We start from the raw sequence: 24,979 nt of genomic DNA, 5'->3' as shown, positions 1-24,979 counted from the left end.
CAGCCAGCTCACCTGCCCCTCCCAGCCAATCGGGGCCACCAGAATTGGGGCTGTCTCAGGGAGGGGGGTGGGCGATGCTGCTGGCTGGAGACTGAGCCTCCCTCCCCGCCGAGTTCCCGCCTGGCCCGGCGCAGCCCCGAGCCCGAGCCGCAGGCTGCGCGCCCCTCGCCAGTTGCCGCGGCGCTCCGGGCCCCGCGCGCTTTAACGCAGCAGCTCTCGGTTGGGGCCGCCCCGCGTCTCCGCCGGCTGCGACGCGCCCCGACGGCGCCCGGAGGCGCCCGCCGCCGCCGCTGCCCCGCAGCCGCCCGCCGCGCCCGCCCTCGCCCGGAGCCCCGCATCCGTGCCGGCCCCGGGGAGCGGGTGGGCCCGGCTGGGGCAGCCCCGCTGAAGCAGGATGTTCACGTCCAAGTCCAACTCGGTGTCGCCCTCGCCGTCTCTGGAGCAGGCTGACTCGGACGCGCTGGACATCAGCACCAAAGTGCAGCTCTATGGTGTGCTGTGGAAGCGGCCCTTCGGGAGGCCGTCGGCCAAGTGGTCTCGACGGTGAGTGCCCCTACCGCTCCCGGTGAGGACCGCCGGGGGAGGGAGCCAGGGCCGAAGGACCCCCTACCAAACCCTTCATTACCGTCCTACCTCTGCGTTCTTTTGTGACCTTGGCCTCGCCCCATTTCACTCTACGCTGGCTCCTCCTGGAAGATGTGGATCCCAGCCTGGGCTGGGTCATCTCTGCCGGAGGCTGGTCGAGCTGGGGTGGGACCGCTGAGTTCTAGGCGGAATGGATTTAAGTCGGGTTGGGGAGAGTGGATGTGGGCTGAAGAGGTCGTGGCCGTGGTAGGAGCCCAGCTGGGTCAGATTGGGCCATACTCTGCTGCGGAGGAAGAAGCCCTGTCTCCAGCCAAAGATAGCCTCCTGGGAGCCCCACTGCCGTTCCATCATCTTCACAACTCCCCTGCTCCAGGCTTCTGGAAGTGCGCTGAAGGTGGGACATGGGTGTCCTACATCCCACCCCCCACTCCCGCCTGCCCCCAACTGGTACATACACTGAGAGAGCTTCTGAAAGGCACCGGCCAGGAGAAGGAAGAAGGGCCTAGAAGGCTCTGTGCCCACCCCTGGAGGAGTGATGCTGGGAACCCCTCCAACTGTCCCTTGAAATGCATATATTTCAAGGGAGATGGGGCAGAGACTGAGGAAAGTGGGGGAAAGGACGGACTGGTCCTGTTAGAAGGATGGATCCCTTGGAAGGAGTGGTTGGGAAGGTCAGAGCAGCCTGGGTCTTTCAGCATCAGCTTCCTGGTCCCAACTCATAGGCCACACTCCCCAGACATCAGTAGCTGCTTTCCACTCATAAATGAGCCTGGAAGGTATTGGAGGAAGGGGGAGTTCACAGCCCTGAATTTGCAGGAAGCTCCCAATGCTGGTTTCAGGAGCAATGGGACACCTTCTGGACAGCTTTCACCTTCAAGCCCATCTCAGTTCTGAGGTTTGCTATGGAATGGCCTAGTGAACTCAGACCCTGATTGGCCCCTCCCTGGAGTCATGATCCTGCCCAGGAAACTAGGATTGTGTCTAGATGCCCCTTCCCAACCCACACTATGAGTCTGCCCCTGAGCAGGGGGGGCTTCATATGTTCCCAGGAACACAGTTCACGGAGACATGGTAGTGGTTGGTTCTGATGTTCTGTTTTGACGAATAATTTAATACGTCTGCAAGACCACAGAACAAACAGAGCTGTAGATGGTGTTTCACATTTTACATACCTGGTTTCGCATACTTTTGCGAAACCCTGTTAGTTCTGCTGGATTTCACTCTGAGGTTTAATGGGATGTAGGCTCCTTGAGTTCCTCCAAAGTTCAGCTTATCTCTGATCCCCTGTATGGAGGCCTGGGGCAGCGTGGTGAGCATCTTGTGAGGGGTTTCCAGGGCTGTGCTGTCTGAGCTGCAGTTCCCAAGTGCCAGGAGCTAGCTTGTCTCTTCCAGGGCGCCCGAGTGGTGGTGGGAAGGCTGCTTATAACTTTAAGAACCATTAGCAGAGTGCCCCATCACCACTTCTACCTCAGCTGCTGCAGGCAGCCCACACTCCTCCACTGGGTCTGGCTGCTGTCCTTGGTATTACCTCTGGACATCCAAGATATCTCTTTCCAGGCATTTTCACCTGATTGCATCCCTAGTAAATGCTAGGGGTCTGCAACCCTCAGGTTCTGTCCCCTAGCCCCCCTCACCCACAGGTGAGGTAGCTGGCCCCTGCAGCTACAGTTGATTCCAGGGCTGGGAGGTGCTGGGGACAAAAGCTCCAGCTAAAAGCACAGTGATGGAGCCAAGGGGGCCTTGGAGAGCTGTAGTGCCCCCACCCCAAGAATCTCCACCAGTAACCCCTACAGCCACTCAGAAACCGTCCAATCCAAGTCAGAACAGCGTACATGCCCTGCAAAGTCAAGGCCTCCAGCCCCCTTCCAAGGAGACTGTCACTTCTGTTCCCTTCCTTTGTGGGAATTCTGGAGTCGCCACTGTGAAAAGACTCCCCTTCCCCTGGGACTCAGGAAAGAACTAACATTCCCCCTGCCCACTCTAGGCCTCTGTGCATGTTCACAGTTCTGGGAACACACACACACACACACACACACACACACACACACACACACACACACACACACACACACACACACACACACACACACACACACACACACACACACACACACACACACACACACACACACACACTTTAGCCTAGCATCAGCAACAGCCAGCCAGAGAGGGTCTGGGATGGGGGAGGCATGATACTAAGCTTAGCTCCCTTTCAATGCCCAGCAGGGGCCCCTGGGTCCCAGTTCCCCATTTGTGAAGTGGAGTCTGTGGACTCCAGCTAATTAGCAGCCGCAGGAAGGCCTGGGAACGGGCAGCTCAGGCCCGCCACTGCCTTGCCATTAGGGCGATCGATGCCCTGGGAGAGTGACAGCTAAGAGGAGGGGCCCTGGAAAGGCTCTCGAGCCACATAAGTAACGAACGGGCAGGTTGGGAGCGGCTGTGGCCAGCTGGGTTCTGTAAAACCTCTTCCGCTCAGGGTCTGTTTCAGGGCTGTGCCTCCAGCTCCTGGTGCCCCAGCAGTCCTGCCCTTCCCGGGGTGGGAAGGTGCCTTTGAGCTAAAGGGTCAGCATTTTTCCCACGAACAACAAAAAGAGAAAGGAATCAAAAGCATTCCTTAGCAGAGATAAGAGGATCTGGAAGAGGTGTCTAGAGGGCAAGGTGGACGAGTCTGTCCTCCCCCTAACCTGTGAGCAGTGGAGATGCGGGTGCTCAGAGACAAGGAGGAAGGGAGTGGAGCATCTCTGCCTTGGCTGGTGTCAGCCCCGTGGTAGGGCTGGTCCAGCAGACAGGCCAGCTCTCTCTCAGGGCTTCATACCTTCCCTGGCATTCCAGTCCCTCTCCCAAATCCCTCCCAGCACCTCCCAAGGCTGGAACCCCTGATGAGGCGGGCCCAGCCCCTTCCTTCCTGCAGCAGGAACGTCTACACTCCCGTCCCTCCTCCCCCAGCCCCCCAGGTGTAAGGTGACCAGTGGGCCCTGAGCCCAGCCCAGCAGCAGCTCACTCCTGTGGAACATCGGTGGGTCCTGCCTCAGGGAGCTGAGACTCACGGTGTCCACTAAGTGCCAGGGAAACCATGGAGACAGTGGCCTAATTTCCCAAATCTCAGGCCACAACCTGCGCAGGTGTGGAAAGATGATCTGTGCAGTTGGTGGTCGTCATACCAAAAAGACCTGGGGAGACTTTCTTCACACAGAGATTTGGGTCCGGGTGTTTCCTCTTTGGCTCTGAGCACCGCTTCCTAAAGGTGACACTGCGATACTGAGCTGTCCCAAAGGGCTGAGAGGAAGAGCCAGCGTATCACCTCCATGCACTAGGCTCTGCATCACGCTAGTGACACTGGGATTTGGTCTCACTTTCTGGCTCATGTAGCGTTTCTCACAGCTGACTGGGAGGTGTCCCCCCAGCACAACTGCAGCATTTCTGCTTGTTCTATCCCAGCCGGAGGGTGCCTGCAGGCCCCTCTTTTTATAATCAACTTGTGTTCTCCAAACTTCTTTTAGAAGGACAGCATTTGGTGGTAGGCAGTGGCTAGGTGGCAGCTGAGGGACCTCCCCAGATCCCTCTGTCCATCGCACGCCGCCCGTTCTGAGGTGGTGACATCGAGGTTACACGGAGTCCTTAGCTTAAGGAGATGGGTACACTCTCCGGATCGCAGCACAGCTGTAAGATGAAATTAACACCCATTATTTCAGGCTTCACTGCGGTCCTGTGATGATTCGCCTGCACCAAAGTTAAATGAGTCGGTTGTGCAAACAAGACACACTTCCTCTCCCCGCACTCCCAAGGAGCTGGCCTTAGAGGCTGTTGATGGCCTGTTTGAAAATGGGGGCCAGAACCCTGTCAGGCAATTCAACTTCCTTATGTCCAAGACTTGGAAATATAAAGCCGTTTCTTTTGAGAGCAGCTGTGGCCGTTGGTGGCAGGTGAACCCATGCTTAGAGGCAGGACCTCTGAGTTCCAGTCCCAGCTCTGCCGGTGACCAGCCGCATGACTCAGGCCGAGGCATGGCTGTGTCACATCTCACTGGCTGGCAGCGTCTCATCCACAGAATGGAAATGGATCAAATTGTGGCTTTTAAACTCTGTTCCATGGTGATTCGACAACTGCCTCGACTCCACCGCAGGGGGGTGGGGAGAGAAGGCGGGGCTCCAAGGCCCCCTCCCACTTCACCCAGTGCCTCTGCCCTGTTATCTGCTTGACCTAGTAAGCTCGTCTTTACTATGTTGTTTGAAGAATCCCGCTCACATTTTTTGGAGCCCCTTGGACTTGATGATCTCTGCATAAACCCTAACTTGTCATCACCCATGTATCAGTACTTCACAGGCAGGATTCCTCCTGTCCTGTCATCTCAGACCTAGAGCCAGGCAAGTGGCAGAGGCCAGGATGAGCCTCCCCTGAGCATACAAGGCCACCCGGAAAGAATGAAAAGGGACACGTGCTGAGGCCTGTGTCACTTCTACCTTCCTTCTGCCACTTCTGAAAGGGACACCTCTGATAAGCTGTCCTTCCCTGGCTCTAGGGTTTACCTGGCTTCAAACCCCACACCCCCGTTCTCAGTGCCTGAGGGGCTCAGGGATGGGGGAGCCTGTGTGCTGGTTCTGTTCTGGACGTTTGTGCCCAGGGAAGAAGGGGCAGCCAGGCTGCGTATCCCGCCTTCCCGTGAAATGTAACCTATGGGCAGCTCGCGTGACCGCTGGGCTCTGGCTGCCCTCTTGAGAGTGAGACGTCTGGCCCAAGGTCTCATCCCACAGGAAGACTTGAGGAAGTGTAAAGCCTGCACAGGGTTTCTGCTAATCCCCGAGGAGCTCTACACTCTTGTTTCCTTATCTGTGGATGAATTGGCTGCCCAGTGTAGATGCTTCTTGTTGCACTAGCAGATATGGACCCCGGCTCGTTCCTCCGTCTTCGCGCCCATCCCCCCGCCACACAGATGCACCAGCCTCCACACAAGGTCTTTGGGGGTCTAGGAGACTGTGCTGAGGGGAAGGTTTGGCAAAGAGCAGGGTGGAGGAGGCATTTAAATCCCAGAGGTGCAAGCACCTAGTTGAGGCTCGGCTCCCTAGTTTCTCAAGCTTTCCAGGCACCGCATCTCACTACCATCAGAGCTGGGATTGTTCACTGCTATCTCTTGACCCTGTAGGACTGGGGCTCTTGCATCTTGCCTGCATCCTCTCTCCTCTGCATTCTCCCATCACCCCTCCTCCCCACCGCCCTCCAGGATTTCCCCCAACTCCAAGTTTCTCTCACTCTGTGATGCAAAGCCCTTTCCAGCCTGTACGCCCACACTTGGCTTTTGCATCTCCAAACATTAAGGAGCTCGGCAGAGTAGATGGGCCTTTCTTTGCCAGGACCCACCCAGCCTAGAAGGTACCTGTGGGTCTAAGTAACATTTTCCCCCTCAATTCCAGCTGGATCAACTGTGAGGCCTATGTTAGCTATCAAGCTCTGCTTGAGCCCTTGTCACCTTCAGAGCACTGAGGAGGGGAGTAAAGGTGGAGGCATAGCTTAGGAAGGTTCCCTAGTTCAGCTTGGACTGCACCTGTGTCCACCCTGTCACCTAAGCTAGTGTCCTGGCCCTCATGTCATCCCAGACTCTGCTCTCCCCACTCTTGTCTATTCAACAAGCCCTGCTGATGCTTATCAGCAATAACCAATAACTCTGTTATAACCAATAACTCTAATCTGCGCCTTTGTCCGGGTGTGGAGCCCTCAAAGCCACCATCTCCATGTCTACAACTGCAATTTGACCTCACAAGTGCCGTTTGAAACCCACTGGCAGCTCCCTTCATCTGCAAGAAGCAGCCCCACCTTCTCACAAGGACCACACGCCCCACCCTGGTCTGGTCCCCACTTCTCTCTTTGACCTTGACTCACCCCCTACTCTCCCTGCCCCCACACCACTGCCCACCCCTTTGGCACTTACCTGCCAGTAATGCCAGACATATTCCGATAACCTCGAACACACTAATCGTTGCATCTGCTGTTCCTTCTGTCTGGAATGCATCTCCCCTTTCCTCTTCCCCTCAGTTTCCCAGATACTCCTATTCATGCTTCCAAACCCTGCTCAGTTGTCACCTCCTCTCACTTGCCACTCCCTTGGCTGGACACCCAAACCATTTGTTCCTCACTGGTCTGTACTCTTCCGGTGTCTCATACAAACTTACAATGTCACGGGGTACCCTGGTGCTTTGTAGTGATCCCAGCTCCCCACTTACCAGCTGTGTAACCTGGGGCATGTTACTTAACCTCTCTGTTCTCCACTTACCTCATCTAGCTCACGGTGAGGAATGAGTAGTTGACAAACATTCTGGTGTTACTAAAACAGTGCCTGGCACAAACAAGGAGCTTGATAGACATTGAGTAGTTCTCACATTATTGATTTATACAACTCTCGCTCCTGCATTTGCTCCCTGAGGGCAGGAAATCATCAGGCCCCAGGGCCCAGGCTGTACCAGGTGATTCATTCACGCTCTCTGACCTGAGCCGGCCAGGAGCTTACAGTCACTTTGCAGACAGAAGCTCTAAGAAGGCAAACAACAATGTCAGGTCTGAAGCGATGAGGAGAGACAAGTGCAGTGATGAGGGGGCCAGGCGTCAGAGAGCACAGCAGCTGAGAACCTGAGCTCTGTCAGCGTGTTACCCAACCAGGTTTGTTTGCCCGACGCACAGCAAGCCAAGCACTGAGCCACCCAGGTTTACAGCAGAGGCAAGTTTTATTCACAAGGCAGCAAGCGAGGAGACGGGAGAATAAATCTCAAATTCGTCTCCCCGAAGGCAAGGAGCTTGGGGTATTTATGCTATAAACAAACAGGGTGGTCTGAGGCTTGGGGAGAGGTGATTGGAGGGAAGAGGTGAGGAAATTGATGTTCTGCGCAGGCGTATCTGAGTTACAGACTTCTTCATGGGACGCATGTGCCAATTCCAGGTGAGTTTGGTATGAACCATAGGGGAATTTGGGGCTGTGACGTCAAAAGATCACCTATGGGGCAAGCAAGTCTGTTCTGTGCAGACTCGGATCCCCGCCGGGTTGGGTCCCTCCGGTTTCAGCAGGTTTCGTTGTGTGACAAGCAGAGGGGTTTAAAAGAAGCCGTTCCCTTATCTGCAGTTCTGTAAGACAAGCTCAGGAGTTTCTGTTAGTCACCAGTTTCTGTTATGGGTTTTTAACCCTATGGGGCACAGTTTCAGTCCTCCCCTATCTTTTTTTCTTTAATTAATTAATTAATTAATTTTTGGCTGTGTTGCGCCTTCATTTCTGTGCGAGGGCTTTCTCTAGTTGCGGCAAGCGGGGGCCACTCTTCATCGCGGTGCGTGGGCTTCTCACTATCGCGGCCTCTCTTGTTGCGGAGCACAGGCTCCAGACGCGCAGGCTCAGTAGTTGTGGCTCACAGGCCCAGTTGCTCTGTGGCATGTGGGATCCTCCCAGACCAGGGCTTGGACCCGTGTCCCCTACATTAGCAGGCAGATTCTCAACCACTGCACCACCAGGGAAGCCCCGTGTCCTCCCCTATCTTTTGGTCCAATTCCTCAGTCTTGAGGGAAGAGGCCTACTTTCTGCTGTTAAGGGGCGAAGGCCTACAGAGGATCTGAGGAATGGAATTGTTTTGCACTTGATTGCAAATATGGGACCAAGGCTTTGGGTCTGGGTCTTTTCTTTTTTTTGGCGGGGGTGGGGTGGGGTGGTGGTCTGGGTCTTTATGTTGAATGATCATCGTATGAATTAGAACTTGGGGCTTAAGGATGCGTGGCAAAGAGCAAGTACAGAGTTTTAGCAAGAAGGAGTATAAGTCCTAGCAAGCACACAAAAAATGACAGTTTAAGTAATCCCTCAAATATCGACCTTATTCCTGTTGGGATCCATAAGAAGATATTTCCCAAGAGATCGAATCCAGGTTCTCGTGATGACCCTTGTTGGAGCCAAGTTGTCTAATTTTCTCTCAGTAGGTTTTAACTTCCAATGTGGTATTAATATATACATAACAGGAGCTACCGGCCACTACGCATATGCCCCTTTCTCTGCTGCAAACCTCGGCCTCTCAGCATTTGGCTTGCTGCGCGTCAGGCAAACGAACCTGGTTGAGTAACAGGCAGACAGAGCTGAGTTCCCAGTTTGCCCTTTGCTGAATCTTTCTGTGCCTCAGTTTCCTCACCAGTGAAATGGAAAAACAGACACCCCCATCTCTTAGAATTGTTATGAGAGATTTAAACGAGATAATGTCAATAAAACACTTAGAAAAATGAGTGTCTTGGTACCTCATAAATGTTCCTTAATCTACAGGTGAAAATACTTAAATTCTTTAAAACCAGAGAGAAGAGGCAGCCAGGGTAGACACTGACGCCCCCCAGACACAGACTCACGCACACTCTCTGGGCTTCACCACAGCACAGTGGGCTGGACAGGGGGGCCCTGAGGGCTAGGGCTGGAGACAGAGCTTCGCCCAGGACTGAAGTTGGCCTGGATAGAAGGGTGGGCCTTGGACAGGAGGGAGGGGCAAATGCAGGAAAGTGCTGTGTGTTTGGAGGACAGTGAGCTGGCCAGCTGGGCTGGAGCCAAGAGCTCCTGCTAGTAGGAGCTTTTGTGAGCACAAATGGGAAAGGAGGTCAGGGGAGGCTGCGGCAGACATTGAACCTAATAATAATAAATAAAATAGTAGTAATAAAAGTAAACACTTAAGGAATATTTACCATGTGTCTCACAATGTTCGAAGTCTTTATGTGAACAAACTCATTTCATTACCCCGACAACCCTAAGAGACGTACGTACTATTATTATCCTCAAGTTACTCTGGGGGACCTGAGACCTAGAGAGATCAGGGGACTTGCCCTGGTCACATTGCTGGTAGGTGGCAGAGCTCTGACCCTTGACTAACCCAGCCTTAACACCTACTGCCTTTGGCCCATCTGTTTCCTGCCCAGGTGCTGGCACGAAGACCAGAGCAGCTCCCAAGACAGTGTGGTGTGGGTGTAGAAGCAGGGGCTGTTGTCTTTGGGTTCCAGTCCCAGCTCCACCTCTGCCCTGGCTGTGTGACCTTGCATGTGTTACTTCACCTCTAAGCCTCAGTTTCCACATCTGTAAAATGGGAACAAAAAGCCCTACCTTCCAGGATTGTTACACGGATCAAATACTGATACGTACGTTCTGCATGGAAGCCAGTACATGAGAACAGCTAAGTAATCAGTGACTATCTCTGGCCCTTACTCAGCCAGCCCAACTCTGCAGGGCCCAGAAGGAGGCAGTCCCTGGCTTGCAGTCAGAATGAGAGGCCTGGGAGTAAGGGGACTTCGGAGAAAGGGGCAGGAAGAGGAAGTGTCCTTCTGTGCAGGGGCACTCAGGCCCTGGGCCCCCACCTGCTGAGGTGAAGCTGAGAGTCATCAGCTGGAGCAGCGGGCAGGCACTGAGGCTGGGTTATAAGCAAAGCCAGCCCTTTGGGTCCTCAAAGTGTGCTTGCCGAATATGCCCTTTCTTGGGCCATCCTCTTCCTTACCAGCCAGGGAGTCGCCCTCCTCCTCCAGGTCCGTGCCCGCTCCCCTCCCCGTGACCCTCACCCCTACCCAAACCAAACCGAGAGCAGCTGCAACAAGTCCAGTCTTGGCATGCATGGCGCATGGGCCCTTCACAACCCCTGCAGCCATGGGGGCCCTGAGGCCTGCTGGAGTCTGGCTGGTGTGGAACAAAGGCTACCCTGGACATCTGTCTTCCCCTGCCTCTCTGTGCCCTCCTTCAGAGGGCAAGGGGAGGAGGGCCGTGACATCTGGGGACACATCCTGTGTGGCAGACAAGTGTGGAGGACTTTATGTGCCTTTATCCACCGGATCCTTTCTTGTCCCTCTTGTGACCACTAATGGATCCCTGTGCCTCCCCCCCTCCCCGACACTCCCCGCCAACAATCTGTTCTCAGCCCAGCAGCCAGGCTGAACCTTTTGCAGTGTGAGTCAGATCATGTCACCCCTCTCAAAACCCTCAGTGGCTGTCCCTCTTAGAGGAAAAACCAGCCTCTAACAACTAGCAGTCTGACTTTCAGCAGGTTGTGTCACCTTTCTACTTCATTTCTGCCCATAGAAATGCAGACACCTGCCTCATAGGATAATAGTGAGTATTAAATGAATTAACAGAGGTAACTGCTTGGAATAAGGCATGGCTTGGGATAAGTGCTAAGTAAACATTAGCTTTATCATTAATGTTATTACAGTAGCCAACAGGCTCTTACACAATCTACTTTCTACCTGGTTCCCTCTGCTGCAGCCATGCTGCAGACGCAGTTCCTTCCAGAGCCAGGCACACTTCCGACCCCAGAGCCTTTGCGCCTGCAGTTCCTCTGCCTGGAACACTAACCTCTCCGCAAATATTACCTTCAGGCTCTTCCTGACCATTCTGTTTAATATCAAAACCTCCCCGACTCACCCCTCACCCTGTCACTTACCCTGTTTTATTTTCCTCCATAGCACTTATGGATGTCTAGTACATGGCATTTCTTTCTTACTTATTTACCATCTGCCTTCCCACTACACACACTCACTCAAGTATCAGCTCTATGGGGACATATTTGCATGTCTCTTGTCCACAACTCTATCCCCAACACCCAGAACATTGCCTGGCATAGGTGGGAGTGCAGCGATTCTTTGCTGAATCAATGAATGTATCTTCATAGCAGCCCCAAGAGACAGATATCTGCACCCTCATTTTATAGAGGAGATTTTTTTTTTTTTTTTATAGAGGAGCTTTGAAGGAAAGACTCAGTGAGGCTGGGAGCTTGCTTGAGGCTGTGGCTTGAGGGATGGAGATTGTTTGCCTCCAGAGTCCCGTCTAGTGACCTTCTTCTGCCTGCCACCCGCACCCATCCCTGACACAGTGCTTTGCTCTGAGTGAGGAGGGTGCTCCAGAAGTATCAGGAAGGCACGAAGGTATTTATCTTAGCTCAGGCAAATGCCACAGACTGAGTAAACAGTCAAACTGTTAAACCCTTCTGCTAAACAACAGAAATTTATTTTCTCGCTGTTCTTGGAGGCTGGAAGTCTGAGATCAGGTGCTGACATAGGCAGGTTCTGGTAAGGACCCTCTTCCTGGCTTGCAGACGGCTGCCTTCTCACTTTGTTCTCAAGTGGCAGAGTGGGAGAGCAGATGCTTCCTCCTGGAAGGCCACAGGCATGTTGGATTATGGCCCTACTTCCTGACCTCATTTAACCTTAATTACCGCCCAGAGACCCCATCTCCAGATACAGTCACATTGGGGGTTAGGGCTTCAACATATGAATCTGGGGGAACACAGTTCAGTCCATAGCAGTATTTCAGAAGCCATTGAAAAGGGAGGAGAAGGGTCCCCAGCAGGTGGCTGCCTCCCATTTTCCTGTGGGTAATGGGACCATGGGAATGTGTCACTCAGCCCTGTCCCGGGTCTCCTGTAAATTGGCAGAGTGCTGAGCACAGTCTCACTTGATCCTCTCAATAATCAGATGAGGTCGGTGTTCTCACCCTCATCCTACAGGTGAATACACTGACGCTCAGAGAGGTGAGCTTACTTGCCCAAGGCCCCGCAGCTGACAAGTGGCAGGTCTGTGGTCTTAATTTCCCTTGCAACTCTCTGGGGACATCTCTCGTCCCACAGGACTGAGGGACCATGGCCCGCCCTCTAGGAGCCCAGTGTCCCCTCCAGACAAGATGAGCACATGGGGTGTGGCTATGGAGCTAAGTGCCAAGCGCATGGCCAGTCAGCAAGTGCGGGAGGAACTCCGACGGCAGTGTGGGCTGGGCTGGTCACCAAGGGTGGTGAGGCAGGTTCAACCAGTGGGCACTCCTGGGAGAGAGAGCTATACAGTCTCCTTCGCAGGATCATGCAAAACATAGTCAGGCAGTAGGCAGTGAGCTCAGTGCTCGCCTCGAGCAGAGAGGCTGAACGGCAGGAGTGGTGGGAAGGCCAAGAAGGTGGGCAGGGGTCAGGCGCTGGGGGCCCCAGGAGGTGCCTGCAGTTCCGCAGAGGGTGGTATTCGTGTGTTCTTCCTCCACTGGGGGAAGAGTTGGCATTAGCAGGATGTCACCTCTGAGATCCGCAGCTCCCCTCAGTATCTGGCTGGGCAGAGAGGGTCGGTGCAGATAAAGAACGTGGTTGGTGTGAGGCGCACAGCAGAGGACAGAGCTGAGCTCCTTCCCTAGGGGAGGTGAGACGGCAGCTGTCAGCCCTGCCAGCGACCCTCCCGCTGTAGCCGTGGCCTCAGGAAGGGTCCCAGGGCTGGTGGCACCTTCAGAGATTCGCCAGCAACTTTTCAAGCCCCTCCCAAGAGGGTGTGTCCAACCAGTGCTGTGCTGATAAATATTTAACAACTGGCTCTCTTGGGAGCAGGGTGGGGTGCAGCACTGATTTGTAGCATTTGATGATTTTCATGGTGTAAATACAGTATGACTGATATCAGCTACCAATACAGTGTCACTGAACACAGAGCCGGGGAGAGTCACGCTGTTGGCTGTCATGAGCCTATCTGAGCGCTGTTTCTGGCTCCCCCAAGTCCCATGGCTCCAACAGTGACATTAGCAGGGGCCCTGGGAGGAAGGAACCAGCCACTCTGAATGTCCCAGAGCCTCGGGGCTCTCAGCTCCAATTGGATCTTCCCCTGGAGGGCACCTGGTGTCTTATCCTAGTCAGCTCCAAGCATGAGGTCTGTGAGAGTCCCTAGGGTGGGTTCAGTGCTCCACCTGTGGGCATCAAAGTCAGAAAGCACCAAGGGCCCAGAGATCCTAAGTTAGACCCACATCCCAGAAGGAGGCTGTGGAGCAACTAAGCCCAGAGGCAATGCAGGTGTCACATGTAGGCGGCAGGCCTGGCCTCACCAGCCTGGTACCCACACCCCATTTGATTGCCAGTCTTCAGGACCACTTGTCAAAAGACCCACCTTGGGATCCTGTGTCTTCTTGCCCTCCTTCTGCCTCTCCTGGGATAGACCCTAAGGGATCAAGATGATGGCTCACGGGGCTGAAGGTACCTGAGGGGAAGGACCACAGATACCACCTGTGTGGCGGCTCAGGGGGCTGGAGGAGCCAGTTGTGGAAGCCACTGAAGGCCTCTTGTGCCCACTTCCACTGGTGCAAGTGTTGGGCTGCCTGGTGGTGGGTGACTGACCAGCAGAGGCCTTTGCCCGGATGTGGCACATGAGTTGGTGAGGATGAGTCTGAGCTGGTGTCCCCAGGGGCTCCCCATGGGAGCGTGGGCCCCTCAAGGTCACTCTTGTCGTCCCGAGAAACCTCACCCCTTCTCTCCTGGTTGCCCCTCCTTCCCCACCACCTGCTATAGGTTTTTCATCATCAAAGAGAGCTTTCTTCTTTACTACTCTGAGAGTGAAAAAAAGAGCTTTGAAACCAACAAATACTTCAATATACATCCTAAGGTGAGGGGCCCTCTCCCCAGGGCCACAGCGGGGGAGGGCCCAGTGGGGACAACGGGGGCTGGTATCCCCTGAGGGGTAGGGTACCATCTGTTGTCCTGCTCTGGTCTAACAGGGCATCTGGAAAACAAGTCCTTCTGGGGGCACAAGCCACCCTGGCCCCCTCCTGGCCTGGGTCCCCGCCCTCCAGTGCCCCTTCTGGGAAAGTTCTGGTCTGGCTTCCTCTCGGGCCCTGGGCAACACCTGACTATGGCTGAGGGATCCCAGAGGCCTTGAGTGACCTGGGCTGGGCGGGGGTGTGGGGGGGTGGGTGCCTCTTCTGATTCTTTCTCAGGGTGTCATCCCTCTGGGGGGCTGCCTGGTGGAGGCTAAGGAAGAGCCCAGCATGCCCTACGCCATGAAAATCTCCCACCAGGATTTCCACGTGAGTAAGACTCTCCCCTTGGTCTGGGCTCAGCAAGGGCAGAGCAGCTTCTCTGGGACCCCAGGCTCCCTAGGGGCAACCCCTCCAGTGGGCTGGCCTGGGAAGAGTGTCAGTGACTTGGGGATGTTGGGTGGGAGAGCAGATCAGGGCCTGCAGAGGCCTGGCCGTGGCCTCCATGGTCCTCAAGGTGGCCTCCTCTCAGGCACAACCATGGCTCCTCTTCCTGGCAGGGGAACATCTTGCTGGCTGCCGAGTCGGAGTTTGAGCAGACCCAGTGGCTGGAGATGCTGCAGGAGTCTGGGAAGGTGTAAGTGTGCACGGGCAGGAGGGGTCAGCCTGAGGGTCCAGAAGGGGAAAGTGTGTGGGCTGTGCCGACCCTGATCTCCCTGCCTCTCTGCTGGGATCCCGGTGGGCACTGAGCACCCTAGCAGAGGGCAGGGTGGGGAGGACAGGGCTGTGGGAGCTGGTTATTGTGGGGAGAGGAGACAGAGCAGGTTTCGAGCATCTTTGGGGGGTCTCCTAAGTGAGCTTTGAGCAAAGTGAGTTTGCTTGTCTAGCGTCACAGGTGGCAGACGTGGGCACCGTTTGTCTCCAACTCTCAGGAACAAACCCAGCATCACTAGGAGGATTTGGCTGCCTCCCGACACCCGTCTCATCTCCCCAGGCCCATAATTAACCCTAGCTCAGACCAGAGCTGGTGCTTTGTACATCAGAGTCCAGATCACAGAAACCTCCAGCCCAGCGTTATCCATTTGCGCACAAACCCCTGTCCCAGCACCTGCCTATTCGTGCTGGGTCGTGCTTTTAGTTCCACAAATAATGCTGAGTGCCTGCCCCGTGCCAGGCCTTGTGCCAGGTGGTAGGCATTCAATGGTGTAGAAAGCAGACCAGGAAGCAATCTCTTCCCTGCTCCCAAAGTTCTGTTGGCCCAGCCCACGGTGGCCCACTTTGCAGCCTGGGCCAGCCTCCGGGGACTGTAACTGATCGATGCTGGTGGCGTGCCCAGAGCCGCAGGTGCCGAGGTGAATGCGAGCTGGGATTCTGGAGGAGAAAGAATGGCGAGTACACACCATGCACACTCTCTTTCTCCTCCACCCTTCTGTTTTAATGATTCTGTGTTTCTTCCTCTTCTCTCCTGTCCCATCTGCCCTCCCTCCCCAGGACTTGGAAGAATGCCCAGCTGGGAGAAGCCATGATCAAAAGCCTAGAGGCCCAGGGGCTGCAGCTGGCCAAGGAGAAGCAGGAGTATTTAGGTTGGCTGAGGGATGGGCTGGAAACTGAGGCTCCCTGACGGTAGCATTTCAGGGCCGGGGGCTGCAGCCCAGGGCTTGATGCAGGATGGAGAGAGCGTGTCTTGGGTGGGGCTTAGCAGGCTATGAGGAGCCAGAGACTGGCTCGGAGCCTGGAGGGCTCTATGACGTGATACATGTCCTCTGGGCCAGCATGACAGGAGGCAGGAGAGTCTGGTGGTTAGGGGCCTGGCCTCTGGACCCAGCTTTGTCATGTATCCATCAGCTGTGTGTATCTGTAGGCAGCTCAGCTTAAGTTTCAGTTTCCTCATCCTTAAAATGGAGACTTTTTTTTTTTTTAAATGGAGACATTTTTGTTCCTAGCTTTAAGAGGTGGTATGAGGATCAGATTAAATAAGAAAATGCCTGGAAGCCCTTGTGTCAGGCATGCAGTAAGGGTCCCACTAATGGAATTGATGTTATCCTGCCCAGGGCCCCAAAGGTCTGGACTTGGTCCCAGTTCTGACCCCCAGCCCACTTTAAGGTTCTAGGCCCCTGTGTTCCTGACTGGCTGGTAGGCATGCTCTGTTTGAGAAAGAAGAAGGTGAGCCTGGGAGGTCGGTCCTTTGCCTGGGACCCTCTCCCCTGCTTAGACAAGTGGGGCCCCAGCACTGGTTCCCCTCTGCCTGCTCCAGACACCCTCTGCCCCCAGGACCTGCCCCGCCTCACTAGCCAGACACCAGCACAGAGGCTAACAGCACCCCGGGGTGCAGAGATCCACCTGAGCTTCTGAAGATGAGCTGTCATTGTCTTATGAATGCACAAAGCAGGGACAGTGCCGGGACAGGAGTGTAGCAGCTCGGGCCAGCATGGAGCTTCCATCCCCGGGCGCTGCCCCACCCCCTCTGTCTGGCCTGGGCACGGCAGTGCCGACCTCTTCCTTGGGAGGAGCTGGGGGTGATGAGGTGATCGCGGGCACTGACCCCTCAGGACTGGGTCTGGAGTGAGCTTTTCGTGACAGTGTGTGTGCTTGCTTTGGCAGACAAACTGATGGAAGAGACTGAAGAACTCTGCCTTCAGAGGGAGCAGAGAGAGGTAGGGGCACATGGAGGCTGCTCCCCGCCGCCTCCCGCTCGGTGGGCCCTTTCACAGCCACAGTGTACTGACTTGTGTTCCTGGCATGAGGGAGTGGTGTAGGGGAGATGGGCACCCAGGCAACTTGCTGGGAAATCAGACGGGCAGAGCAGGGAGGCCAATGAGATGACAGTGCTTGGGACTTGCTGTTGCTTCTTGGCAAGAAGTGTATTTCTCCTTGCCTGTCCCGGGGGAGGAAAATAAAAAGGGTGGGTGATCACTTTCTAGAGAAAGAGCCATTCAAAAATTTTATAAGCTGTGTCAGGAGGTCATGAGCTGCTTGTCACTGGTGATATTCACAGGAGGCTGCGGTGGCCTTTCTCATCCATAGCGGGGCTTCTGGCACCATAAAGGTGGTTGGGTTGGATGATATCAGAGGTTCCTTCATCCTCTAAATGTCAACATACAAGTTCTAAGGAGGCCAAGCATTGGCTGGGGGCAGGCTGTGGCGTGAAGGAGACCCTTGCCTCATTTGAAGATAGGGGCAGCTGAAGTCCATGCCGTTTGGGATCTCCATGCAGCACTGGGCCTTGCCTGTTCTGAGGAATCACGACCACCCCTGAAGGGCAGGGTAGGGTAGTGGTTAGCGGTGCTGACTTGAAGTCAGGCTGCCTGTGTCTGGATTGGACCTTCACTGCTTCTGGCTGTGTGACCTTGGGCAAGTTACCTAACCTCTCTGAACATTAATAGTCTCATGTGAAAAACGGGGATAATAATAGAACCCATCTTATCAGGGATGTTTTGAGGATTCCGTGAGGTGTTACATAGAAAGCGCTTAGCACACAGTATGTGCTTAATGAACATCTACGTTTGTTAGTGTTACGATCATTAATTAGCCCATCCTGCACTTGAACTGCCTGAGCCCCAAGCCCCAGAGTGGCATACCCTGAGGTGCCTGCAGAGGGAGGGCCTGATTTGGTCCACTTCTCTTTGCCTGGTGCCTGTTCCTTGTCTCTCCCAGGCAAGTCCAGGGCTCGGCCCATCAGCCTGGGCTCAGTGCCTGCCTCTCTGACTTGACTCTTCCAAACTCCTCACCCTTTCCAAAACCCCGTCACTGGGCTCAGAAACGGGCCCGACAGTCAAGAAGCATCATGGCCCTGTAGCACCCCAAACTCTCCTGGGGCCTGGCAGAACACCTGGCCCAGGATGGGTGCCTGATAAATGTTGTGGAATGATTCGATGAGTGAATATTTTTGATTCTTATAATTGTACATTACATCTTGATTTTAATCCAGTAGGACAGTCCTCCCTCCTTTTTCTTCTTCCAAAAATGTATCAGATATTCTTGCCCAATTTTTCTTCCAGCTGGACTTCAGTATCATTTTGTCAATTACAAAACAAACATACAAACAAAAAACCCAAACCCAAACAAACAGAAAAGAAAATCTGTTGAGGATTTGTATTAGGATTGCATGGATCTGAGGATTGGCATCATGACGGCTTTGAGCCTTCTCCCCCCGAGCAGTGTGTGGGCCTCTGGGTCCGGGCTGTCATCTGGGTTCTTCCCACATTAGAATGTTGGCATTATCTTCATACAGTTCTGTACATTTTGAAAAGTGAGACTTCTGGTGGATTGTCAGCAACTTAAAAGCAGGTAATTTAGGAAGCCAGGGGATGGGATGGAGTGACAGACACAGCCGCTGGCAGAGAGAGACAGACTTATCCATCAGAGAGACTAAATCTGGGACGGCAGTCAGCCCGAGGAAAATTTAGACACTCTATCTAGGTCTTTAGCCAGGAAATGAGGCCAGCAGAGACCCACTGCTCACAGACATTGCTTAAAGCCATAGCATGCTGAAGGAAGGAGACCTGCCAGCTGTGAACTTCCTGGGTTTGGGGTACAGAATGTGAGCAAGACTCACTTGGGTCCAGCTTGGGTCCACCTTGGTGAAGGCTACTCTGGGCTGGCAGGAGGGAGAGGATGTGCTCAGGTTCTCATTCCAGTGTCAGCTGTGTGCTCTAGATTGGGAATAGAACTCACTGAGTCATTCTGTCAAGGGTTTTCCTTCCTTAACTTGTTCATCTATATTATGGATCCACCTGCCCCCTTCAGCTTTCCCATCTCCACTCCAGGTCACAGAGATGGTCTGGGAGTACCTTGCTTGGGCCACTTAGAAAGGCATTTGGTTCAATGGCCCAGTGAGAAGTTGAAGATTCTCTGGTCTCCAAGAGGCAGTCTGGTTTAAAAGGAGACTCAGGGTCTGGTACCAGTCTATCACTGACTGTGTGACCTTGGACAAATTCGGCTCTGTGATGCTCCAGTAAGAGCAATGGCTGTGCCTGGCTAGCTCCCAGGTTGCTGAGGGGCTCAGTGAAATATAAGCCAGGGAGTGCTTTGCGGACCGGTAAGGCCTGTGCAGATATGCACTGTGTGATGGTGCAGCTCTGACATCCTCCACTTGGCAGAAAAGGCGGGGAGCTCTTGGGGTACGAGCTGAGAGTTCAAAGGGAGCCATCCTAGGCTCTTCTGCCCTGGGGTCAGAAGACAATGCCGTTCCTTGGGTGCAGGTCCCTCAGGTGTCCCTGGCTCCCTTATCATCACTCTTATCCCCTGGAGGAGGGCAGCCTGCCTACATTCCCTTTTCTGATTGAACTGTGAGAGCTCAGCCTTGCATGTGGGCAGGCACATGGGAAATCAGAAATGCCCAGGGCCAAGTCAGGCAGGGTTCCTGCCATGCGGGGTGCTCCTAGTCAGAACTCAGACTCTCGGAGCTGGAAAGGACGGCCCCTTTCAAGGTGACGCTCTCTGCCGACCTCCCTGGTGGATGCTGATGCTGATTCTGGCATGGGCAGCTCACTGCCTCCGGAGGTATCCTTTGCATTAGTGCTCCACTATTTGGAAGCTCTTCCTTCCATGGAGCTGGAATTTGCCGTCTAGTGCCTTCTTTCCAACCTCATATTTTGGCAACTTAAGTCAGGTGCAAGAGTCAGAAGCACAAGCATGATGTGGTGGAGAAAGTCTTCAGCTGCAGGGGTTCTTAGCTGACCTCAGTCATGGCAGCGGTGCCTCAAGCACTTATGCCGTCTTGGGCTGCAGGAACAGAAAGTTCGGGCTGCTTCAGCTTTACAGGTTGTGTGTTCCACTCCAGTCAGCATTCTTAGGCTCCACCTGGGCATCAGCTTCATTTAAGAATCATCCAGATGAAATGGAAGGTGGAAAGGAAGGGAGCAACCAGGAAGGAGATTTTCTTTCTTTTTCCTTTTTAATATAGAACTTTAACCCCTAATGGTAGAAATCGTGCTCTTTGTAGAAAATTTGGAAAACATGAAGAAGAAAACATATTTTAGCCTTAACCCCACAACTGATCGGTAATTACTGTCAACTTTTTTTAAAATTTATTTTATTTATTTAGTTTTGGCTGTGTTGGGTCTTCTTTGCTGCACACGGGCTTTCTCTAGTTGCGTCGAGCGGGGGCTGCTCTTTGTTGCGGTGCGCAGGCTTCTCACTGTGGTGGCTTCTCTTGTTGCGGAGCACGGGCTCTAGGCCTGCGGGCTTCAGTAGTTGTGGCTCGTGGGCTCCAGAGCGCAGGCTCAGTAGTTGTGGCTCGTGGGCTCTAGAGCGCAGGCTCAGTAGTTGTGGCTTGCGGGCTCCAGAGCGCAGGCTCAGTAGTTGTGGCACACGGGCTTAGTTGCTCCGCAGCATGTGGGATCTTCCTGGACCAGGGCTCGAACCCGTGTCCCCTGCATTGACAGGTGGATTCCTAACCACTGCGCCACCAGGGAAGCCCCTACTGTCAACTTCTTGGTGTTTTTCCTTGGTCTTTTTTCCTATATAAAATTCTTATATATATCTTAAACATAATAGGATCACATCAGATATTCAGTTTTATGGCCTTTTTCATGATACCTTTCATTTTACCTTCATTAACACTGTACCTTCAGCAGTTTTCCATGTCATTGAACATTCTTTGAAAACATTAGTTTTAGTGACCCCAGGGTCACTAATCGGACTCTTCCCTTTTCTTTGGGTTTTATTCCTTTTCTGATTCTCCTCAAAGCCAAGGGCAACTTCTCCCTACAGGCAGCCCCACTCCCTGGTGGGGTTTCCATTATCCTTGAGAACAAAGCCCCTGGGTGAAGAATGAGGGCGTAATTTGGAGCTAGAAGATGAGAGAGAAAGTGGATCTAGAAATAATATCCTCCCACAGCGTAAAATGTGGAAGAACGAAACAGTTGTCACAAAATGCTTCTAACCACCCTTCGCTTGAAGTGCACCCCTCAATACCACCTGCCACTGAACCCCAGGAAAACGGAACCCCTTGGGGGCACCTTCATGCTGGGAAAACACTTGAGCTTGCCAGCAATCCTGAAGGGACTGGTCTGGTTCCCTGGGCCAGCTTGTCCTGGGCTTTCTGGCTATACTGTTCCCTTGGGGGTGAGTCCAGGGGAGGCTGCAGCCACCTGTGCTCATTGTTTCCCGGATGCCTTGAGGAAAAAGGCTTTACTCTCTGACTTTGGGATTGGGACTAGCTTTCCTTTGCCGCTTCTAACAGATGCCACTCCAGGGATCTTTAATGGAAATATACACACACACACGTTTCCCTCCAGGGCTTGGGGGCCAGCCAACACGCCTTAGGGTGTGAGTGACTGGAGTTGCCCAGTGGAGCAGACATCTAGAATTATCATCACATCCTGTCGCAGGAAATAATGTTGGGATCCTTTCTAAACCCTAGCTCAGCATGCTAAGTGTGTTCTTGTTTTGTTTTATTTTTTATTTATTTATCTTTGAAATTTTTATTGTAGTATGGTTGATTTACAATGTTGTGTTAGTTTCAGGTGTACAGCAAAGTAATTCATTTCTATACACACACACACACACACACATGTATGTCTATATATTCTAAGTGTGTTTTAAGTGAGCCCAGTTCATCACAGATCTCGGTTTTGTTGAGACTGTGTGTCACTGAACAGGACTAGGGCCCCTCAGGGCTTAGTTCCAAGTCTGGTGCAGACTGTGCTGAACCCAGAGGGTCCCCTGGGTTATAGGGGGGCTTCCTGACCTCAGGAGCCCTTTGCTGCCTGTGACTCTTTTCTTCCTCTCTGATTCTCTTTAGGAGCTTGAGCGCCTGAACCAGGTGCTGGAGGCCGAGAAGCAGCAGTTTGAGGAGGTGGTACAGGAGCTGAAGATGGAACAGGAGCAGATCAAGAGGTGGTGGTGGGGCTTCCCTGGTGGCGCAGTGGTTGAGAGTCCGCCTGCCGATGCAGGGGACACGGGTTCGTGCCCCGGTCCGGGAAGATCCCACATGCCGTGGAGCGGCTGGGCCCGTGAGCCATGGCCGCTGAGCCTGCGCGTCCAGAGCCTGTGCTCCGCAACGGGAGAGACCAGAACAGTGAGAGGCCCGCGTACCACACACACACAAAAAAAGAGGTGGTGGTCGTGCCTGGAGGCAGGGGGCAGGGACAAGGTGCACCCAGGCTAGGACACATAGGACCCATGTTTCCCATTAGGCTGGAGAGGCCTCCCCCCAGGAGATCCTCACTGCTTGATGACTTGGTTTGGATCTGTCCTCCCAATGCTCCGGGCCTTGGGGTGTGCCCAGAAAAAGCTGCAGACCCCACACCGATGGGCCACTTCTGCAGCCTGGAGCATGAGGCATGGGCAGGTGCAATCAGAAATCCCCATGAGCAACAACCCCCTCCTGCCTCGGGCAAACCTCCCTTACCCGGGGCAGACAGGTCAGGCTGGTCTGGAGGTGCCCTTGGCCAAAATCCCCAACATTCCCTGTCTTTCCTGCACAGTCTCTTCACATTCTGGCTAATGATGTCTGTCCCTTGGGATCTTTAGTCTGTGTATGGTTTGCAAACCCAGTTGCATATTATAATCATCTAAGAGGATTAGAATCTGCTGAAAGTAGGACCCAGAAATCTATACAGTAAGTCCCCTACACATGAACGAGTTCCGTTCCAAGAGCTTGTTCCTAAGTCCAATTTGTTTGTAAGTCCAACAGATTTAGCCTAGGTACCCAACTGACCCAATCGGCTGTATAGTACTGTACTGTAATAGGTTTATGATACTTTTCACACAAATAATACATAAAAAACAAACACAAAAAATAAAGAAAACTTTTTCAATCTTACAGCATAGTACCTTGAAAAGTACAGTAGTACAGTACAACAGCTGGCATGCAGGGGCTGGCATCGAGTGAACAGGCAAGAAGAGTTACTGACTGGAGGAGGGAGAGGAGGTGGGAGATGGTAGAGCTCAAGGATCGTCAGCAATAGGAGACAAGCTGCAATTTCACTCACGCCTGACGTTAATGGCACAGGTTCTGGTTCCTTGCTGGATTCAGTTCTATCTACCCTCTTGAAAAAACGATCCAGTGATGTGTGGGTAGTAGCTCTTTCCTGGGCTTGAGATAAAGATACTGTACTCTGTACTCTATACAGTACTGTACAGTAAAGTACACAAAAGCACAACCATTTGTAGAGGATGCACGCACGTGACAATATACACCAGACACGTAAACTAACTTACGTGATTGGACATGCGAATGCATGTTCACATCTTCGAAAGTTTGCAACTTGAAGGTTCGTGTGTAGGGGACTTATTGTACTTTAAGAAGTTCTCTGGGTCATTACTTTTTCTTTTCCTTTTTTTTTTTTTTCTGCCTTGGTTATTCATTGCTGCTTGCGGGCTTTCTCTAGTTGTGGTGAGGGGAGGCTACTCTTCATTGCGGTGCACGGGCTTCTCATTGTGGTGGCTTCTCTTGTTGAGGAACACGGGCTTAGGTGCTCCACGGCATGTGGGGTCTTCCTGGACCAGGGATCAAACCCGTGTCCCCTGCATTGACAGGCGCATTCTTAACCACTGCGTCACCAGGGAAGTCCCTCCAAGTCATTCTATGTAGCCTCTCCGTGAATTTGGAGACAACTGCTCTGGTTGCTGTTGATGGTGCTGGTTGTTGTCACCATCACCATCATCATCGCCATCATCATCATCACCAGCACCATCATCACTACTGATTATCAGTGATAGCCCAGAAAGAGTGTTCTTGAAACAACTTTATAAAAGAAAGTCATTAGGGGCTTCCCTGGTGGCGCAGTGGTTGAGAGTCTGCCTGCCGATGCAGCGGACGCGGGTTCGTGCCCCAGTTCGGGAAGATCCCACATGCCGCGGAGCGGCTGGGCCCGTGAGCCATGGCCACTGAGCCTGTGCGTCTGGAGCCTGTGCTCCACAATGGGAGAGGCCACAACAGTCAGAGGCCTGCGTACCGCAAAAAAAAAAAAAAAAAAAAAAAAAAAGAAAGTTATTAGACATGTGTTTTGGGGAGGGAGAAGCTCAGAGACTCTCATCAACCAATAGCCAAGCACCTGCTCACTTCCAGAATTGTGCCAGACCCTGGAATGGAAGATAAGCCCTCTCTCCCTTGAGGATCTGGTTGGGAAAACCAGACTCACACCCAGGAAACATCAACAATGTTTACAATAGTGTACAAACAGGTGCTCAAGGGCATAGCACAGGCCCCTGTTTTATAGAAATTAAGATATATGTGTGATCCCCGTGGGCTTCAACAGAGGTTAGATTGTGCTGGGCCTTGAAGGGTGGTAGGAGTTGGAAAATGGGTAGGAGAAGGAAAAGGCATCACAAGCAGGAGGAAGGGAAAACGGGTGTAAAGGCCCAAGGGGACCCAGGCTTGTTAAGACAGCAGCAAGGAGTTTGTCACCCCAGAGAAGGGCCTCAGCCATGTCCCATGTCAGAGTGAGCAGACTGTGGCAAGGGCTGTCCAGGGAAGACAGGGTGAGGCCTTTGTTTCTCCAGTGCCCCTCTTTGCCCTTGGGGTGGCCCTGGATTTATTTTGACAGATTCATGTACACCTGGAGCAAGTGACTTCAGCCCCGCTTGGCCGGGATCTCCTCCGTTCAGCCCTGGGCTCCTCCAGCTGCTGGCAGCACCCAGCCATGTGAGGGGCTGGCCTTCCAAAGAGCCCTCTGAGCTGTATAGGGAAGCCGTATAGGCTTCTGTGAAGCAGAAGCCACAAAGGGGCCTGGGAGGGGTGGGCACTGCCATACCCAGCCCTCTGTCCCTGCAGGGAGCTAGAACTGACTGCAAGATGCCTCAAGGGTGTGGAGCAAGAGAAAAAGGAGCTGAAGCACCTCACGGAGTCCTTACAGCAGATGCTGGAGGTGAGGGGCCACTGGCGGGCTGGCTGCCTGGAGGGAGCCATGGTTGGTTGGGCCACGTGATACAGTTTTTTCCAACAGTGTTGCCCCAGAGAGTTATCTGCAAGGGAAACGGGCC

At 53.5% G+C, this 24,979-nt stretch overlaps 1 protein-coding gene across 1 annotated transcript in view; it reads left to right on the top strand.

Moving 5' to 3' along the window:
• The first annotated feature begins 394 nt into the window (after positions 1-394).
• Positions 395-24,979, top strand: part of PLEKHD1 (pleckstrin homology and coiled-coil domain containing D1) — a 28,835-nt gene continuing 4,250 nt past the window's right edge. The window contains exons 1-8 of the mRNA XM_060098033.1: positions 395-543; positions 13,863-13,956; positions 14,288-14,377; positions 14,608-14,684; positions 15,539-15,630; positions 16,649-16,701; positions 21,795-21,889; positions 24,771-24,864. Coding sequence (XP_059954016.1) covers positions 395-543; positions 13,863-13,956; positions 14,288-14,377; positions 14,608-14,684; positions 15,539-15,630; positions 16,649-16,701; positions 21,795-21,889; positions 24,771-24,864 — 744 coding nt within the window. The remainder of the gene's footprint in view (positions 544-13,862; positions 13,957-14,287; positions 14,378-14,607; positions 14,685-15,538; positions 15,631-16,648; positions 16,702-21,794; positions 21,890-24,770; positions 24,865-24,979) is intronic.

The sequence above is a fragment of the Mesoplodon densirostris genome, chromosome 4 (genome assembly GCF_025265405.1).
Source record: "Mesoplodon densirostris isolate mMesDen1 chromosome 4, mMesDen1 primary haplotype, whole genome shotgun sequence".
In the NCBI taxonomy this organism is placed as follows: domain Eukaryota; kingdom Metazoa; phylum Chordata; class Mammalia; order Artiodactyla; family Ziphiidae; genus Mesoplodon; species Mesoplodon densirostris.
The sequence above is the reverse complement of the archived record's forward strand: the minus strand, read 5'-3'. Positions and strand labels throughout refer to the sequence as shown.